Source organism: Mobula birostris, chromosome 4, assembly GCF_030028105.1.
Source record: "Mobula birostris isolate sMobBir1 chromosome 4, sMobBir1.hap1, whole genome shotgun sequence".
In the NCBI taxonomy this organism is placed as follows: Eukaryota; Metazoa; Chordata; class Chondrichthyes; order Myliobatiformes; family Myliobatidae; genus Mobula; species Mobula birostris.
The window spans coordinates 10,015,182-10,035,889 of NC_092373.1; the positions used below are offsets into that span (position 1 = coordinate 10,015,182).

The window sequence follows — 20,708 nt, forward strand, 5'->3', positions numbered from 1 at the left end:
CTGTCAACCGCCCCTAGTTTTAAAGCTGGTAATCACATTTGCAATTGCATGTTAATTGCAGTGCCTATAAATATTGAGCTAGGTTTTCTGTAGTGACAATTAATATGATAGATGTTGTTTTCCTCTGCCTGAGTCCATTGTAAACCACAAGCTAAAATTGTTCACTTTTGATGTCAGCAGTCAAAGCCAAGGTAATTTTAGCCTTTATCAGGTCTGAAGTATGTGATCATCCATTAGTATCATATGCAACCATTAATAGACTGATGTTTCTGCTCCTTCTAGGTTAGCCAATGCAGCTCTGACCAGAGAAAGGTTTCAGACTGAAGCCGTTGCAGAGGTTAGTGATACAGAGTGGCACATTCACACATCTATCTTTCAATTCCTTTTGTATTTCTTTTACTGTATATTCTTGTCGAATAAAGATTATTCAAAGTTCCGAAGAGAAACTGTCCGGACGACCGAACTAGTAAGTCAATCATCTGCAATCCAGGTAAGTGATATTATATCAAAGAGTGTACTTGGCTGATGTTGATCATGTGTTACTGAAATAGAATTTATAGTTTATGTACAAAAAAGACTCTGCAGGATGGAAATCCAGGGTAACACATACAAAATGTTGGAAGAGCTCAGCAGGTCAGGCAGCATCTATGGAGAGGAAATAACAGTTGGTGTTTAAGGCTGAGAACCTTCATCAGGTCCTGATGAAGATTCTCACCCTGAAATGTCAAATGCTTCTATGAAGCTTTCACTATGGTCATGTTCCAGGATCATATATCCAGAGACCGATAAGGAATAGTTATATAGATCCATGTTAGGATAGCGTGTCACCTGAAAGGAAACTTGGAAGTGGTGGAATTCCCAAGCACCTACTGCCCCGGACCAGGCTTCGCATATCACCTTCTAGCAATCCTCCTTTTCCTCCCTCTACCTTTTTATTCTGGTATCTTTCCCCATTCCTTTCTGGTCCTGAAGAAAGGTCTCATTCTGAAACATCGACTACTTATTGATTTCTGTAGATGCTGCCTGACCTACTGAATTCCTCCTGAATTTGATGTGTATTGCTGTAGACCTTATTGCTGATAGAGGTTATTGTTTTAAAAGGTGCTGCCATATTGAGTGGGTGAATTGCTGCAGGAAACTTTGTAGACATGATAGGACTGGGAACGGAGTGGGGCTAATATTTTTGGGGAGTTATTGTATTTATACATGAACTTCAGGCCACTTAACCAGGAAAAGAATGAATTCTCCAGGGACTGAAGGGGCAATCTACGATCAGTGGCATCTTTATTAGGTATCTGCTATACCTAATAAAGTGGCCACTGAGTGTATGTTCGTGGTCTTCTGCTGCTGTAGCCCATCCACTTGAAGATATGACACGTTGTGCATTCAAATATGTTTTTCTGCACACCACTGTTGTAACGTGTAGTTATTTGAGTTTGTTGTCTTCCTCTCAGCTTGAATTAGTTTGGCCATTCTCCTCTGACCTCTCTTAATTAACAAGGCATTTTTGTCCGTAAATCTGCTGCTCACTGAATGACTTTAGTTTTCTGCACCATTATCTGCAAACTCTAGAGAGTGCAAAAATCTCAGGTTGTCAGCAGCTTCTGAGATACTCAAAACAACCTGCTTGGCACCAGCAATCGTTTCATGCTCAAAGTCACTTAGATAACATTTCTTCCTCATTCTGACGTTTGGTTTGAAGAAGAACAAAACAGTTTCACCATGTCTGCATGCTCTTATGCATTGAGTTGCTGCTATGTGATTATCTGATTAGATACTTGCATGATTCCATAGTGAGGGGAAACAGAGAGGAGGTTCTGTCAGCCTGATAGAGACACCTGCATGGTGTGTTGCCTCCCAGGTGCCAGGGTACGGGATATCTCGGATCCGGTGCAGAGTATTCTGAAGGGAGAGAGTGACCAGCCGGAAGTCTTGGTACACGTTAGTACCAATGACATAGGTAGAAAAAGGGAGCAGGTCCTGAAGGGAGAATTCAGAGAATTAGTCAGGAAGCTTAAAGGCAGGACCTCTAGGGTAGTAATCTCAGGACTGCTGCCTGTGCCACGTACTAGCGAGTGCAAGAATAGCATGTATGTGGCTGAGGGACTGGTGTAGGGGGCAGGGATTCAGATCAGGCAGATCAGTGGGGAGGGATGGGGGGGACGAATGGACAAGGGAGTTGCGTAGGGAGCGATCCCTGCAGAATGCAGAGAGGTGGGGGAGGGAAAGATGTGCTTAGTGGTGGGATCCCGTTGGAGGTGGCGGAAGTTACGGAGAATAATATGTTGGATCTGCCTCCTGGCACTTATCCGTGTAAGCAGAACAAGTGCTACACATGCCCTTACACTTCCTCCCTTACCACCATTCAGGGCCCCAAACAGTCCTTCCAGGTGAGGCAACACTTCACCTGTGAGTCGACTGGGGTGATATACTGCATCTGGTGCTCCCGATGTGGCCTTTTATATATTGGCGAGACCCGACGCAGACTGGGAGACCGCTTTGCTGAACATCTACGCTCTGTCCGCCAGAGAAAGCAGGATCTCCCAGTGGCCACACATTTTAATTCCACATCCCACTCCCATTCTGACATGTCTATTCACGGCCTCCTCTACTGTAAAGATGAAGCCACACTCAGGTTGGAGGAACAACACCTTATATTCCGTCTGGGTAGCCTCCAACCTGATGGCATGAACATCGACTTCTCTAACTTCCGCTAATGCCCCACCTCCCCCTCGTACCCCATCTGTTACTTATTTTTATACACACATTCTTTCTCTCACTCTCCTTTTTCTCCCTCTGTCCCTCTAAATATACCCATTGCCCATTCTCTGGGTCCCCCCACCTTGTCTATATTCCTGGACCTCCTGTCCCATGATCCTCTCGTATCCCTTTTGCCTATCACCTGTCCAGCTCTTGGCTCCATTCCTTCCCCTCCTGTCTTCTCCTAACATTTTGGATCTCCCCCTCCCCCTCCAACTTTCAAATCCCTTACTCACTCTTCCTTCAGTTAGTCCTGATGAAGGGTCTCGGCCTGAAACGCCGACTGCACCTCTTCCTAGAGATGCTGCCTGGCCTGCTGCGTTCACCAGCAACTTTTATGTGTGTTGCTTGAATTTCCAGCATCTGCAGAATTCCTGTTGTTTGTTGTTTGAGTGTTATCAGCCTTCTGATTTGTGTTGGGGGAGTGATAACTATTAGTCAGTATGCCTGGAGAGCTTTCTACTGCTCCTTTTCAAAGTCGTGCTTGCTAGTTCCCAGTCTGGGTTACACCAGGACCCTGCATCTCATCACAGCAGCAGTTCATCATAGACCCATCTCTTGAATTCCTGAGACTGAGAAAATGTCTTTGACATCAGAATTTCAATATCAGTATCAGTAATAGAGTAACACAGTCATACAGCACAGAAACAGGCCCTTCAGGTCAACTGGCCCATTCTGATTCTCATCTAAGCTAGCCTATGTTTGCCCCATATTCCTCCAACCTTTCCTATCTGTGTACCTGGCCAAGAACATTTTGCATGCCGGTAACGCGCCTGTCTTGACCACCTCTACTGGTAATTCCTTCATTTGCTGACCACCTATTAAAAATTCCCTCTCTCGCCTTAAATCTGTGTCCTAAAGATCTTGATTCCACATCATTTATCCTATCCATGCCCTTCAAAATTTTTATAATCCTCAGTAAGATCACCCCTTATTCTGCTATGCTAATTGAAAAATGCCCTCACCTACTCAAGCTCCCTCCATAACTCAGACCCTCAGTCCCTCAGTTCTTTACGGTGCTGGGTCCTGCTCCTGGGGGTCATGTCTGGCCACCTTTCAATATCCCCAGACGCGGCCTGGAAGACGAGTGCATCTTTGGAGTTCCGAGGCTTTGTGGTCTTATGGACGGGCTGATTCTAAACTCGTGCTGGCTCCAAGCTTGGTGTGAGAGAGCTGAAAACTGGAAACTGCGGATCAGCTGTCAGAGGCTATATATTCGGCGAGTTGTGCTCTCTCTCTCTCTATCGGTGGCGGAGAAGAGATTGTTGCCGATTCTTGGCCACAGAGCTCGGAAAAAAAAGCGGCATGACTGACTTTTAACACTGTAGTTCAGCGAGTTGTTTTCTTATGTCTCATCTCTCACTGTGAGAGCGGACACCTCTTTTTCCCTTTATTAGACAGAGGGAGAGAGACAGAGAGCCTGTGGGCATGTCAAATTGCCGGGTGAGGGAAAAGATTTTGTTGTACTGAAGATCATGGTATTTATTGGGGAGTTTGCTACTGCAGGCTTGGTTGGTGGAGGGTGCTGATGCATTTTTTGTGGGAATTGGTGGGAGTGAGGAGGGTCATGGCTTTGCTGCTGTCTACGTGGGAGGGGGAGTAGGGGGATTTATGGTTCTAACATCTTTTCTGTCATTCATTCTTTGGGGCACTCTTCTGTTCTCGTAGATGTCTGCGAAGAAAAAGAATTTCAGGTTGTATATTGTGTGCACTTCTCTGATATTAAATGGCACTATTGAAGCCCTGGCAGCATTCTCATACATCGTACATTTGAGGGGTGACTTTACAGACGTACACACAATAAGAGGTACAGATAGAGTGGACGTCCAGAATATTTCCCAGGGCTGAAAAGTGGTGGAGGGGTCGTAATTTTAAGGTATTTGGTGGAAAATATGGTGGGGGATGTTGGAGGGTGTCTTTTTGCACAGAGTAGTGGGCGTGCGGAACGTCCTGACAGGTGTGTTAGTAGAGGCAGATCCATACAGTAGTCACTTTATTAAGTACTTTTGCAAACCTGCTCATTAATGCAAATATCTAATCAGTCAATCATGTGGCAGCTACACAATGTTTAAAAGCATGCAGACATGGTCAAGAGGTTCAGTTGTTGTTCAAAGCAAACATTGGAACATGGAAGGAATATGGTCTAAGTGAGTTTTCTGTGGAATGATTGTTGGTGCCAGATGAGATGGTTTGATTACCTCAGGAACTACTGATCTCCTGGAATTTTCATGCCCGACAATCTCTAGAGTTTACAGAGAATGATGCGATAAACAGGAAACATCTGGTAAGTGGCAGTTCTGCGAGTGAAAATGCCTGGTTAATGAGAGAGGTCGGAGGAGAATGACTGGAATGGATCAAGCTGATGGAAGGGTGACAATAACTTAAGAAACCACACATTACAGCAGTGGTGTACAGAAACACATCTCTGAATGCACAACATGTGAATCCCTGAAGTGGATGGGCTACAGCAAATATACACCCAGAGACCACTTTATTAGGTAACTCCTTTACCTAATAAAGTGACCACAAAGTGTACATTCGGGAGATTTAAAAAACACCTAGATAGACACATGGATAGATGGCAAATGGAGGGCTACATGAGAGGGAAGGTTTAGGTTGATCTTGGAGTCGGTTAAAAGGTTGGCACATTATTATGAGCTGAAGATCTACACTACGCTGTACTGTTCAGTATTTCCACTGAACTCTTTCAAGTTTAATGTTATTCTTCCTATAGCGAAGTGACCAGAACTGAACACAATACTGCAAATGCACCAATGTCTTTACAGAATGCCGTTTTCAGTATTTCAAATTCAAATTCAAAAAACTTTATTGTCATTCTAACCGTACATCAGCTCTGCAGGGCAGAATGAGACAGCGTTTCCCAGGAGCAGTGCAATCACAACATAACAAATGCAACACTAAATAATAAACATAACAATAAATAGTAAAACACAACAGCCACATGTCAGTTAAAATCAAGTCATAAGTGTCCAGTGTGAGTTAAAAGTGTCCAAAGCAGAGTCAGGTGGAGCAGCTATTTAGCAGTCTGACTGCCTGTGGGAGGAAGCTGTTTAGTAGCCTTGTGGTTTTAGTTTTGATGCTCCTGTAACGTTTGCCTGATGGCAGAAGAACAAACAGTTCATGGAGAGGGTGTGAGGGGTCTTTAATGATGTACCGTGTCTTCTGGAGGCATCGGCTCTGAAAGAGGTCTTGGACAGAAGGTAGGGAGACCTCAATAACCTTCTCTGCTCCCCTAACCACCCTCTGCAAGGCTTTTTTGTTGAATTCTATTACCAGTAATACTGTAATTGAATTAGTTTTAGACAACAGATAATTGCATTTTCACATTATTTTAGGAGGATAAGATATATGAATTGAACTTATAATCACCTCTGTCAGAGCTTGCAACCTTCAGACAGGTGATGGCTTCTTTATTTGGTAAAACTAGAAAACCAACTGACCTCGAGATGAGTGGAGGAAAACCAAAAACTCCAAAAAGGAAAATGGATGATCCTGACACCAACTTCCCTAGTACGACCAAACAGAAGTTCTCAAGAGGACAACGCAAAGTTCTGGGTGTAAGACTGCACAATATCTATTCCTGGTGTCATTAAGGAGACAGGTGTGGAATATATTTACAAGTTTTTTCAAGAAAGGTGACAGAGGCAAACTGGGTCCAGTATTGTATGTGATATAATTAAATGACGATGTTTTATTTTTGCCAGATGTACTAAGATGCAGTGAAAATAATTTTGTTTGCATGTCAATCAGACAGGTGGTTTAATAGAGGAGGGATAGAGGTTAGCACGACGCTATTACAGCTCAAGGTGTCACGGAGTTCAGAGTTCAGTTTGACTCTGCCTTTAAGGAGTTTGTAGGTTCTCTCCCTGTGGACCATGTAGGTTTCTTCCAGGTGCTCCGATTTCCTCCCGTAGTCCAAAGATGTACTGGCTTGTAGGTTAATTGGTCATTTGTAAGTTGACCTGTGATTAGGCTAGGGTCAAATAGGCAGGTTGCTGAGTGACACGGCTCGCTGGGCCAGAATGGCCTGTTCTGTGCTGTATCTTAAAATACAAAAAAAAGTTAAGTACATTGAGGTAGTAAAAAAGCAAAATAGAATGGAAAATATAGTCACAGTAGTGTAGCTGTTAAAAGTCTAGCAGCAGTGCTCTGATTGCAGCAATCGACTCTATTTGATATAAAGGCATGGATTAGATTTTCAGCATCATTATGTGACAGAAGTGAAGGGACCTTTGTAATATTTATTAAGTGTAGAAATGCTGCTTAGTTCACATTCTTAGTGTGGGATTGAAAATTCAAAGCCGAATCAAAGGTACCACCCTGTCTTGTTACTTCCGATCTTACAAGGGAACCACGTTCCCAAATTTGTTAAGAGATTTGTCTCTTTTGGCCTTGGGACCAGCCGAAAATATTTTAGTTTTAACTTCATTTAGTTTTTTTGGAATTATTGCTCAACTATTTGTTTACTTCAGCCAGAGCAGAAGTCAGAGAAGATGGGGTGTTATCATCATCAGGTTCAACCGTGATGTGTAAGTGTATGCCATCAGCATAAACAGGAATCAAGATTATTCTATTGATGTCTCCTAAGGGGAGCCTGTGCAGTATAGGGAGAAGAGTAGAGGATCAGAATGGCTTCCCTGAGCAACACCAAAAGGAACATCGTACCTCTTAGAAAATTGGTCTCTAAGACAGACAAAAAAAAATTCTCCCTAAGATACATGAACAAAACCAACTGAGGGCAGTACCAGAGAGGCCCATCCAGTTCTCAAGGAGATCTAGGAGAATGTCAATTGTGATGAAGGTCGCACCTAGATCTAGAAGAATTAGAACTGAGATTCAGTTGGCATCAGTGCTGAGCCTACGTCACTGACAGTTTTGGTAAGGGTTGTCTCCATGCTGTACTACTACTACGTCAACTCAGGCCTAGGGGGCTGGCGTCGGGCTGTGGTTTGCTCTAAAACCTGACTGAAGCTTTTCAAGAATATTGTTCTTATTCAGAAAGTTGTTAAGTTGGTTGAAAATTATTTTCTCAAGAATAAAACCAGGTGTTCCATCTGGCCTTTACATAGGCAATGGATTTTGACCTACTGGTCTTGCAAAGTTATACAACATTATGAGGAGTTTAGATAGGGGAAATGGAAGCAGGCTTTTTCCACTGAGATTGAGTAAGACTAGAATATTTTTATATTATCTGTTAATATTATTTTATGTGCTGTATTTGATATATGTACTGTGTTTTTGAACCTTGGTCTGAGAGGTTATGTTTTGTTTAGCTGTATGTATGTGTATAGTTGAATAGCAATAAACTTGAAGTTGAACTTGATGTTATGGGTTATGCGTGAAAGGAGAAAAGTTTAAGGGAACATGAAGGGTACTTATCCACTCAGTGTGTGGTGAGAGTGTGGAATGATCTGCCAGTGGAAGTGGTGGACATGAGCTTGATTTCAACACTTAAGAGAAAAGTGGATAGGTATAAGAGGGGTGTGAAGGTCTCTAATTTAGATGCAGATTGATAGGAGTAGGCAGAATAATAGTTCAGCATGGACTAGAAGGCTTGAAGGGCCTGATTCTGTTCTGCTTTGTTCTGTTGATCTCCTAATTCAGGGACCCATCTGAATTAGGAATTTCATCCCATAGACTAGCAACCAGTGTCCAGACACCTATTTGCACAATCTTCCTTCCAAGAAGGACATAGAGATCTTAGCAACATGGTGTTTCAATAACAACCTTACTTTCCATATCAGGAAGTCCAAAAAAGCTGGTCATTACTTTCAGCAAGTGGGGGTTGGGGTGGTGGGGGTGTGTGTAGTGCTCATTCTCCTTTCTACATCAATAGTGTGAGGTAGTGAGGGGTTGAGAGCTTCAAGTTCCCAAGAGTGAGCATCACCAATAGCTTGTCTTGGTTCAATAATATTGATGTAGTTGATGTCACAATACAGGGAAAGGAGGAGGGAGTGGAAATGAGATTGATCATTCTGCATTCTGTCCTCCAATGTGTCGTTGGTGTCATGAAATCAGAAGTGTCTATATCCTGGAAATAAATTTAAATTCAGATCAGATCAGATTCATTTATTTAATCACATGTACATTGGAACACACAGTCAAAGGTGCCGTTTGCATGGAAAGCCAACACAACCTGAAGATGTGCTGGGGCAGCCCACAAGTATGGCCACACATTCCATTGCCAACATGGCATGTCCACAGTGTTCAGCAGAATAACACAAAGAGCAACAAATCAAGAACAAAACAAGCCCCTTACCCACCAATCCACTCTTACACACAAGCAGGCATTCAACCCAGGAAAAAGTCACTCGGTAATTTTGGTAGACCTTTTTCTCTCTGGTTGTTTTTATTCACTTGTTCTCTCCATATCTGTTCCAGGTATGTCAGATAATGCTGGGGTTGTTTTTTATAGCATTTGGCATTCCAGTGTTTCAGAGTGGAATGTCAATTGCAGCGAAGTCAGCAATGCCCTGGTGGGGCGGAGGATTGGTAAGTACCACAAGCTTCCACTTAGGTGAGAACAGCTTTCTTCTTTCTAAGGAAGGGCAGTAGGCTTGCACCAACAGAGATGAACATTGGTGTTTGTTTATATTGCTACATGTACCGAGATCCAGTGAGCAGCTTGTCTTGCATACTGTTCATGCAGGTCCGATAATTACACAGTGCATTGAAGCAGCAGAAGGGAAAACAATATCAGAAAGCGGAATAAAGTTTTAGAGTTGCAGAGAAAGTGCAGTGCAGGCAGACAAACAAATGCAAGGTCATAATGAGGTTGACTGTGTTGGATTCTCATATTTTCCGAGTAGTTTAACTTTCCTATGCTTGCTTGTATTTTTATAGTCTCCTATATAGATGCATATTGGTGTACTTAAGGATTTATGTAATTGGACAGTGAATTTTCCAGCAATTATGATACAGTTACTTCTGTATTCTTCCTCGAAGCTTCTTAGTTTTTCAGTTGCAGGGGTCATATCACTTGAATCTGGCTATTTTATCATTTTTATTGTCACCACAATTTTGTTGTCACCAGACTGAGAACGAGATAAGCATAACTGTTTTCCCATTGTTCTCATGGCTTGTCCTGTTTTGTTCATTCTTTGTTCTTGTAATACTTAATAAAACAGTCATAAGCTGGGAGAATGTGCAAACCCTGTACAGAGAGTGGCAGAATTGAACCCAGGTCACTGGCTCTGTAATAACATTACACCTACCGCTACACTCTCCTGCCACCTCTTTCTTGTGTTAAATTCCATTTGTCACTTTTCTGTCCAATTGACCAGCCTACAGTTTAAATGTAAGGTAAGTTATAGGAGCAGAATTAGGCCATTTGGCCCATTGAGTCTGTTCCACCATTTCATCATGGCTAATCCATTTTCATAGAACGTAGAACATAGAACATAGAATAGTACAGCACAGTACAGGCCCTTCGGCCCACAATGTTGTGCCGACCATCAAACCCTGCCTCCCATATAACACCCCACCTTAAATTCCTCCATATACCTGTCTAGTAGTCTCTTAAACTTCACGAGTGTATCTACCTCCACCACTGACTCAGGCAGTGCATTCCACACACTAATCACTCTCTGAGTAAAAGTCCTTCCTCTAATATCCCCCTTGAACTTCCCATCCCTTACCTTAAAGCCATGTCCTCTTGTATTGAGCAGTGGTGCCCTGGGGAAGAGGCACTGGCTGTCCACTCTATCTATTCCTCATAATATCTTGTACACCTCTATCATGTCTCCTCTCATCCTCCTTCTCTCCAAAGAGAAAAGCCCTAGCTCCCTTAATCTCTGATTATAATGCATACTCTCTAAACCAGGCAGCATCCTGGTAAGTCTCCTCTGTACCCTTTCCAATGCTTCCACATCCTTCCTATAGTGAGTTGACCAGAACTGGACACAATACTCCAATTGTGGCCTAACCAGAGTTTTATAGAGCTGCATCATTACATCGCGACTCTTAAACTCTATCCCTCAATTTATGAAAGCTAACACCCCATAAGCTTTCTTAACTACCCTACCTACCTGTGAGGCAACTTTCAGGGATCTGTGGACATATATCCCCATATCCCTCTGTTCCTCCACACTACCAAGTATCCTGCCATTTACTTTGTACTCTGCCTTGGAGTTTGTGCTTCCAAAGTGTACCACCTCACACTTCTCCAGGTTGAATTCCATCTGCCACTTCTCAGCCCACTTCTGCATCCTATCAATGTCTACCAGCAATCTTCGACAATCCTCTACACTATCTACAACACCACCAACCTTTGTGTCACCTGCAAACTTGCCAACCCACCCTTTTAACCCCATATCCAAGTCGTTAATAAAAATCACGAAAAGTAGAGGTCCCAGAACCGATCCTTGTGGGACATCACTAGTCACAATCCTCCAATCTGAGTGTACTCCCTCCACCACGACACTCTGCCTTCTGCAGGCAAGCCAATTCTGAATCCACCTGGCCAAACTTCCCTGGATCCCATGCCTTCTGACTTTCTGAATAAGCCTACCCTGTGGAACCTTGTCAAATGCCTTACTAAAATCCATATAGATCACATCCACTGCACTCTCCCCATCTATATGCCTGGTCACTTCCTCAAAGAACTCTATCAGGCTTGTTAGACATGATCTGCCCTTCTCAAAGCCATGCTGACTGTCCCTGATCAGACCGTGATTCTCCAAATGCCCATAGATCCTATCTCTAAGAATCTTTTCCAACAGCTTTCCCTCCACAGACGTAAGACTCACTGGTCTATAATTACCCAGACTAATCCTACTGCCTTTTTTGAACAAGGGGACGACATTCGCCTCCCTCCAATCCTCCGGTACCATTCCCATGGACAGCGAGGGCATAAAGATCCTAGCCAGAGGCTCAGCAATCTCTTCCCTCGCCTCATGGAGCAGCCTGGGGAATATTCCGTCAGGCTCCGGGGACTTACCCGTCCTAATGTATTTTAACAACTCCAACACCTCCTCTCCCTTAATAGCAACATGCTCCAGAACGTCAACCTCACTCATATTGTCCTCACCATCATCAAGTTCCCTCTCATTGGTGAATACCAAAGAGAAATATTCATTGAGGACCTCGCTCATTTCCACAGCCTCCAGGCACATCTTCTGACCTTTATCTCTAATCAGTCCTACCTTCACTTCTGTCATCCTTTCGTTCTTCACATAATTGAAGAATGCCTTTGGGTTTTCCTTTACCCTACTCGCCAAGGCCTTCTCATGCCCCCTTCTTGCTCTTCTCAGCCTTCTTAAGCTCCTTTCTTGCTTCCCTATATTCCTCAATAGACCCATCTGATCCTTGCTTCCTAAACCTCATGTATGTTGCCTTCTTCCACCTGACTAGATTTTCCACCTCACTTGTCACCCATGGTTGCTTCACCCTACCATTCTTTATCTTCCTCACTGGGACAAATTTATCCCTAACATCTTTCAAGAGATCTCTAAACATCGACCACATGTCCATAGTACATTTCCCTGCAAAAACATCATCCCAATTCACACCAGCAAGCTCTAGCCTTATAGCCTCACAATTTTCCCTTCCTCAATGAAAAATTTTCCTGTCCTCTCTGATTCTATCCTTTTCCATGATAATGCTAAAGGCCAGGGAGCGGTGGTCACTGTCCCCCAGATGCTCACCCACTGAGAGATCTGTGACCTGACCCGGTTCATTACCTAGTACTAGATCATTCCCCGTAGTCGGCCCGTCCACATACTGTGACAGAAATCTGTCCTGGATACACTTAACAAGCTCTGCACCATCTAAACCCTTGGAACTAATCAGGTGCCAATCAATATTAGGGAAGTTAAAGTCACCCATGATAACAACCCTGTTATTTTTGCACCTTTCCAAAATCTGCCTCCCAATCTGCTCCAATGTATCTCTGCTGCTACCAGGGGGCCTATAGAATACCCAGAATAGAGTAACTGCTCCCTTCCTGTTCCTGACTTCCACCCATACTGACTCAAAAGAGGATCCTGCTACATTACCCACCCTTTCTGTAGCTGTAATAGCATCCCTGACCAGTAATGCCACCCCTCCTCCCCTTTCCCCCCCTCTCTATCCCTTTTAAAGCACTGAAATCCAGGAATATTCAGAATCCATTCCTGCCCCGGTGCCAGCCAAGTCTCTGTAATGGCCACTACATCATAATTCCATGTATGTATCCAAGCTCTCAGTTCATCACCTTTGTTCCTGATGCTTCTTGCATTGAGGTACACACACTTCAGCCCTTCTACCTTACTGTCTTTACACCGTTTATTCTGCTTCTCTTTCCTCAAGGCCTCTCTACCTCTGCCCTGAATATACCCAATGACTTGGCCTCCACAGCTACCCAAGGCATCAAATTCCACATATTCACTGCTCCCTGGCTAAAGAAATTCCTCCTAATCTCCGTTCTAAAAGGATGCCCCTCTATTCTGAGACTGGTCGTCTAGTCTTAAACTCCGAAACCATAGGAAACGTCCTCTCTACATCCATTCTGTCAAAGCCTTTCAACTTTTGATAGGTTTCAATAAGATTACTCCTCATTCTTCTGAACTCCTGTGAGTACTCGCATTAGTGGTGGGGAAGATGCTGGGGTCAATTATAGAAGATGAAATAGCGGCATATTTGGACAGCAGTAACAGGATCAGTCCGAGTCAGCATGGACTTACAAAGGGGAAATCATGCTCGACTAATCTTCTGGAATTTTTTTGAGGATGTAACTATGAAAATGGACAAGGGAGAGCCAGTGGATGTAGTGTACCTGGACTTTCAGAAAGCCTTTGATCAGGTTCCACATAAGAGATTAGTGGGCAAAATTAGAGCACATGGTATTGGGGGTAGTGTGTGTCGTGGTTTCTCGTTTCTCACAAACGACAAGGAGATGCAGAAAACTCATCAAGATGTTTTAAACCTTAATTTGCAAATCAAAGCTGAGACAATCAGAAAGCTAGTAGCTGACTGCCCATCGAGGCTTGTATACAGCATTTTTATAGCAATTTTCCTATCTTAGCTACATTATCATATCCAGTCGGCCTGTGATTACATATCATCAATATATCCGCTCTCGACTTTCCACTGTTGTTTTACTCCCCAACTACATTATAGACCATATGTCCTCCCATCCCTAACCACAGTTATTTCTTAATTAGTCTTGCGTTGACATACTGCCACATATTTCATCACCTTACTCGCCACCGTTATCTTTCTACTTGGTTTCATTCTAGTTCTCTTCATGAATTAATAGTGAACAGGTCAAAAGTCATGGCTACATAGTGAATACTTTCTATTCAGCTAGCAGTGGTTACATAGTAAATATAGAAAATACAATGTGTGCATTTGAGTAAAATACTGTTGAGTAAATACTGTAATACATAGAAAATACAATGCATGCATTTGCATTTTCCATTAGGTGCTGACATGGATAGAAAATTGGTTGGCAGACAGGAAACAAAGAGTAGGGATTAACGGGTCCCTTTCAGAATGGCAGGCAGTGACTAGTGGGGTACTGCAAGGCTCGGTGCTGGGACTGCAGCTATTTACAATTTACATTAATGATTTAGATGAAGGGATTAAAAGTAACATTGGCAAATTTGCTGATGACACAAAGCTGGGTGGCAGTGTGAAATGTGAGGAGGATGTTGTGAGAATGCACGGTGACTTGGACAGGTTGGGTGAGTGGGCAGATGCATGGCAGATGCAGTTTAATGTGGATAAATGTGAGGTTATCCACCTTGGTGGCAAGAACAGGAAGGCAGATTACTATCTGAATGGTGTCAAGTTAGGAAAAGGGAGAATACAACTTTCATCAGCCACTGAAAGTAAGTATGCAGTTACAGCAGGCAGTGAAGAAAGCTAATGGCATGTTGGCCTTCATAACAAGGGGAGTTGAGTGTCGGAGCAAAGAGGTCCTTCTGCAGTTGTACAGCACCCTGGTGAGACCACACCTGGAGTATTGTGTGCAGTTTTGGTCTCCAAATTTGAGGAAGGACATTCTTGCTATTGAGGGAGTGCAGCATAGGCTCACGAGGTTAATTCCCAGGATGGCGGGACTGTCATATGCTGAAAGATTGGAGCAACTGGGCTTGAATACACTGGAATTAAGAAGGATGAGAGGGGATCTGATTAAAACATATAAGATTATGTATTAAGGCATTGGACACGCTAGAGGCAGGAAACTTGTTCCTGATGTTGGGGGAGTCCAGAACGAGAAGCCACAATTTAAGAATAAGGGGTAGACCATTTAGAATGGAGTTGAGGAAAAACTTTTTCACACAGAGAGTTGTGGATCTGCGGAATGCTCTGCCTCAGAGGGCAGTGGAGGCCAATTCTCTGGATGCTTTCAAGAAAGAGTTAGATAAAGGTCTTAAAGACAGTGGAATCAAGGGATATAGGGAGAAGGCAGGAATGGGATACTGATTGTGGATGATCAGCCATGATCACAGTGAATGGCAGTGCTGGCTCGAAGGGCTGAATGGCCTACTCCTGCACCTATTGTCTATTGTCATATGACAAGCCTTTCAATCCTGGAATTATTCTCGTAAACCTTCTTTGAACCCTCTCTAATGTCAGCACTTCCTTTCTCAGATAAGGGGTGCAAAACTGCTGACAATACTCCAAGTGAGGCATGACCAGTGCTTTACAAATCCTCTATATTACATCCTTGCTTTTCTATTCGAGTCAGAATATATTCCAGTTAAGGTTTCCTTCTCATTACTGTGGCATCCAACTTTATGGACCCTCACCATCTCACTGGAGGAAGCAGCAGAGCCAGATGCAATTACAAAGTTTAAACTTGGACAGGTATAGTGGTAGGAAGGGTTTAGAGGGATATGGGTCAAACACAAATGAGACTAGATTAGAGAGAGGACATGATCAGCATGAACAAGATGGACTGAATGGCCTGTTGCTGTACTGTACCGTTCTCCAAATATTGTGGGATGATGCAAATCTGAAATGAAGTGGAACAGCCCAGAAACTAAATGACCAATCAGGAAGGATAGATGAGTTGTTTTATATTACTGCCCCAGACATTTCAAAACTCTGTACCGACTTATATCAATGTAACTCAGCGACTCAGGACCCGATTATTATCACTAAATTACGTCATCAAATTTGTGTTTTGTGGCAACAGTACAACACAAGACATAAGAACTACTATGTTATGGAAATCAAAGAGGTAGTGTTCATGGACCATTCTGGAATCTGATAGTGGAGGGGAAGAAGGTATTATTAAATTGCTGAATGTTGGCCTTCAGGCTCCTGTACTCCCTCCCTAACAGTCATAACGGGAAGAGGACATGAGTGCGGGCCCTTAATGAGGGAATCTGCTTGCTTGGGTTACTGCCTCTTTAAGACGTCCTCCATGGTGGGGAGTGTTATGTCCATGATGAAACTGGTTGAGTCTACTACCCTGTGTCGCCTCTTTGGATCCGCTATGTTGGTGCCTCCCTTCTGGCTGTGATTTAACCACTCAGAATGTTCTCTACAGCACCTCTGTCAAAACTTACAAGAGTCTTTGGTGACATGCCAAATCTCCTCCAACTGCCAATGTAGTATAACCGTTGGTGTACCTGCTTCATAATTACATCAATGTGTTGGACCCAGGACAAATCCTCCGAGAGGTTGATGCCCAGGAAGTTGAAGCTGCTCATCCTGTCCATCACTGATCCTCAGTGAGGAGTGGTGTGTGTTCTCCCAGTTTCCCCTTCATGTAGTCCACAATCACTTCCCTAGTCTTGCTGATGTTGAGGGTGAGGTTGTTGTTCTGCCACCCCTCATCCAGCTAATCTATCTCAGACCTGTATATCTCCTCATTGACATCTGAGATTCTGCCAACAACAGTGACACCATTGGTGAATATACTGATGGCACTTGAGCGGTACCTAGCCACACAGGCTTGAATGCAGGGATCGTGGACCATGTGTTAAGCACGCAACCTAAGCTGGCCTGTGTTGATCGTCAGCGATGAGGAGATGTTATCACCAATCCACACTGACTGTGGTCTCCTGCTGAGGAAGTCAAGGATAGGATTTTGAAATAAAACATTAATGACTACAAGTTATCAAAATATTGTCTTTGATATAAAGATTTGGAAGTTTATAACCGTAAATTTCAATTGCAATATTAATGTTTAATACTATATTTCTTTTTAGTTCATCATCTCTGGAATCATGTCAGTTAATGCTGAAAGGAAGCTGACCATCTTCACAGTAAGTCTCTCTGTATCTAGGGCATTTTTGTTGGTGTTCGTTTATTATTGTCACATGCATGAACTAGAATAAGGTAAAACAAGAACAATTTAGAGTAAAATGTAAAAGCTGTTGAAAAAGTGCAGTGCAGATTAAATGGTGAGGTCCAAGATCACAAGGTATATTGTGTAGCCAAGAATCCATCTAATCATGCAAGAGGCCTGTCCAAGAGTTTGGTAACTGTGTGACAGAAGCTGTCTTTGAACCTGCTGGTATGTGTTTTCAGACTTTTGTATCTTCTGCTTGATGGGAGAGGGGAGAAGAGATAATGCTCAGCAGTCTTTGATTATGCTGGCTGCTCTACTGAGTTAGCGATGAGTATAGACTCAGTTCATAGGGGGGAGGCTGGTTCCTGTGACGTGCTAAGATGTGTTCACAACACTCTGCAGTTTCATGTGGTCATGTGCAAAGCAGTTGTCACGCCAAGCCATTGTGCATTCTGACAAAATGCTTTCTGTGGGTCATTGATTAAAATTTGGTAAGTCAAGAGGTACATGACAATTACTTTGAATACTGAGCTGTAGTTGATAAAGAGCATCTTGATGTATGCTTCTTTGATGTCCAGATGTTCCAGGGTTGAATGGAAAGCCAATGAACTGGCATCTGCTATGGACCCTCTTCTGTCAGTAGACAAATTAGAGCAGATCCACATTGTTTCTCAGGCAGGAGTTGATCAGGTTGATCACCAACATCTCAAAACACTTCATCACTGTGGATGTAAGTGCAACTGGACAATGGAGGCTGCCATGTTCTTCTTAGGCACCAGTATAATTGAAGCCTGCTGGAAGTAAATGCGGTATCCCAGGCTGCTGAAGTGAGAGGTTAAAGATCTTAGTAAACACTCCAGCCAGTTGATTAACACTGTCTTTAGTACTTGGTAGGTACCCTATCTGGGATGAATGCTTTCCATGGGTTTACCCTCCTGAATAATGTTTTCATATTGGTCTCAAAGACTGAAATCACTGAGTCATTGGATGCTGTGGAGTTTGTGACGGTACCTCCATGTTTTGATTGTGAAAGTGAGCATAGAAGGCTTTGAGCTCACCTGGAAGCAAAGCCCTGTTGTCACCTACGTATAACACTTGATTTCACTTTGTAAGAAGTGATAGTATTCAAGCCCCGAGACATCTGTCAAGCATCCTCATCTGGAGATCATACCTGGATCTCTTGTAACTTTCTTGGTCACCAGACTTGAATGTCTCTGATCTGGCCCTCAGCAGACTGTGGATCTCATGGTTCATGCAGGGCTTCTGGTTGGTGAAGACAGGATGATTTTGTGGGGATGCAGTCATCTATGACTGTTCATATAAAGTCCGTAACATCCATGGTATATTTATTGAAATCCACAGATGAGTCTTTGAACATGGTCTGGTCCACTGATTTGAAGTAATCCCATAGCTGCTCCTCTGCCTTCTGTAACCACCTCTTTGTGGGCTGTCCGAATCACTGGAGCTTGTTCACCACATCTAGTGTACTCTGAAAAATCCACGTTTCGGTTACAATACCTTATTTTTCAAAGATACAGCAATCTTGCCCTTAGGTCCTCAATTATGTTTTCCAGTGACTTGCGGGTAAGAGAAAAACAGCCAAGGGATCAGATTTCATGAAATGTTATCTAGGTATGGAACGGTAGGCATTCCTTATCTTAGTATTATAGTGGTCTAGTGTGCTGCAGGTTATATTTTGATGGTAATTGGGCAGGAATTTTTTCAAACAATCCTGATTGAAATCTCGAATATGATTTGAAATGCATCAGAGTGGACTACTTGATAATGACATCATGCAATAACTCAAGCACTTGATTATAGTCATTGGCTATGTAAACTATATTAGGGTCACAGAGGAGAACTTTCTTGGTAAATACAATGGCCGGTGTTTGAATATTAGGTGTTCAAGGTCATGAGAACATGAGTATAACAAAACCACCACAGCAGAGCACCAGAGAGACTTGATGATGAAAGACACATAGCTGAGGCCTTCTGCCCTCTCTGAATAAGCAGGTCAGCCCATCCTGTGTATCAAGAAACCTTCAGGTCTGATCACCATATCTACTGTACTCTGAAAAAGCCACGTCTCAGTTACAATACCTAACTTCCCAAAGATACAGCAATCTTTTCCTAAGGTCCTCAATTTTGTTTTCCAGCGACTGCATATTTGTGCTCCAGCAACACCCAGTGACATCAAAATTAACACCCTTTGAAATCAAATACAGTATATCACCCATTGACATCAAATATGATGCCCAGTGACATCAAATGTAACACCCAGTGACATCAAACGTAACATTCCACTGACATCAAAAACCCAGTGACATATTGTAAAACTGAGGTTATCTTTAAAGCATCATTGCTCCAGATGTCAACAACTGCCCACAGAGCGCACCAGCCTGGACTGAGTGCTCAGATCTCCAGGTTCATATTTTAGCATTTGGCATTCCAACCTGTAGGGTGGGGGAGGGGGGAGAAGGTTATGGAAAAAGTGAAAGTGATGAAAGTAAAGATTCTGGAAATATTAAGTAAAACAGGAAATGTTTTTAGGTAAGGTTAGGTAATTGATTAGGTAAGGTTCAGAGTTAATGTTCTGGTCTTGCGATCTCTTGCCTGAAATGTTAACTCTTATTAGAGCATCAGACCACCAACAACATGTGGACTGTGATGAGGCCAATAATAACTCAAGGTCCCATAAAATAACAAGGTGATTTCACTGGCACGGTGACAAGCAATCAGTTACAGGAACTCAGCGGGTCAAACGAAACAATTAATAGGGTTTGTTGGGGGTTGCTAGGGTGATGTAGCCTGAAGATTCATAGATTCAAGATTCAAGATTCAAAAAACTTTATTGTCATTCTAACCATACATCAGCTCTGCAGGGCAGAATGAGACAACGTTTCCCAGGAGCAGTGCAATCATAACATAACAAACGCAACACTAAATAATAAACATAACAATAAATAGTAAAACACAACAGCCACATGTCAGTTAAAATCAAGTTATAAGTGTCCAGTGTGAGTTAAAAGTGTCCAAAGCAGAGTCAGGTAGAGCAGCTATTTAGCAGTCTGACTGCCTGTGGGAGGAAGCTGTTTAGTAGCCTTGTGGTTTTAGTTGGAATGGCCTATTTCAGTAGGGGTGGCAGGGCCTATTTCCACACTGTGTTGCTAAATAAAAAAATAAATAATCTTTCAGTCTGGAATGAAGGGTGTTGACCTGAAGTGTTGACTGTCCGCTTCCCTCCGCAAGTGCTGCCTGACCCCACTAAGTTCCTCCATCAGGTTGTTTGTTGCTCCAGGTATCAGCATTTGTAGTCTTCTGTGTCTCCCATATTTCAGAAATAGTTCAACTGGTGCCCAGTGGAGGAGTTACTTTATTTAGATTTAGACATGGTGGAACAGGCCCAAGAAGCTGCAGTGGTCAGCATAACACTTATTTATCCCTAGCCTAATCACAGGGTGATTTACAACGAGCGATTACTCAACTAACTGGTGCATCGTTGGATTGTGGCAGGAAAATAGAGGCCCGGAAGAAGCCCACACGGTTCATGGGGAGAACATTCAAACTCCTTACAGATGGTGCCAGAATTGAACTCTGAACTTCAGAGCTCCCCGAGCTATAATAGCATTGTGCTAACAGCTATGCTACCACGAAACCCAAATCTAAGTTTTGGGTCCCTTGTCTAAGAAAGGATGTGCTG

At 43.1% G+C, this 20,708-nt stretch overlaps 1 protein-coding gene across 1 annotated transcript in view; it reads left to right on the plus strand.

Annotated features, from left to right (window-relative positions):
• Nucleotides 1-326: 326 nt before the first annotated feature.
• The window catches only part of LOC140195834 (high affinity immunoglobulin epsilon receptor subunit beta-like), a 37,578-nt gene continuing 17,196 nt past the window's right edge, over nucleotides 327-20,708 (plus strand). Inside the window, exons 1-4 of the mRNA XM_072254470.1 lie at nucleotides 327-337; nucleotides 6,209-6,338; nucleotides 9,163-9,273; nucleotides 16,926-16,982. Of these exons, the coding sequence (XP_072110571.1) occupies nucleotides 6,228-6,338; nucleotides 9,163-9,273; nucleotides 16,926-16,982 (279 nt within the window). The 5' untranslated portion in view covers nucleotides 327-337; nucleotides 6,209-6,227. The remainder of the gene's footprint in view (nucleotides 338-6,208; nucleotides 6,339-9,162; nucleotides 9,274-16,925; nucleotides 16,983-20,708) is intronic.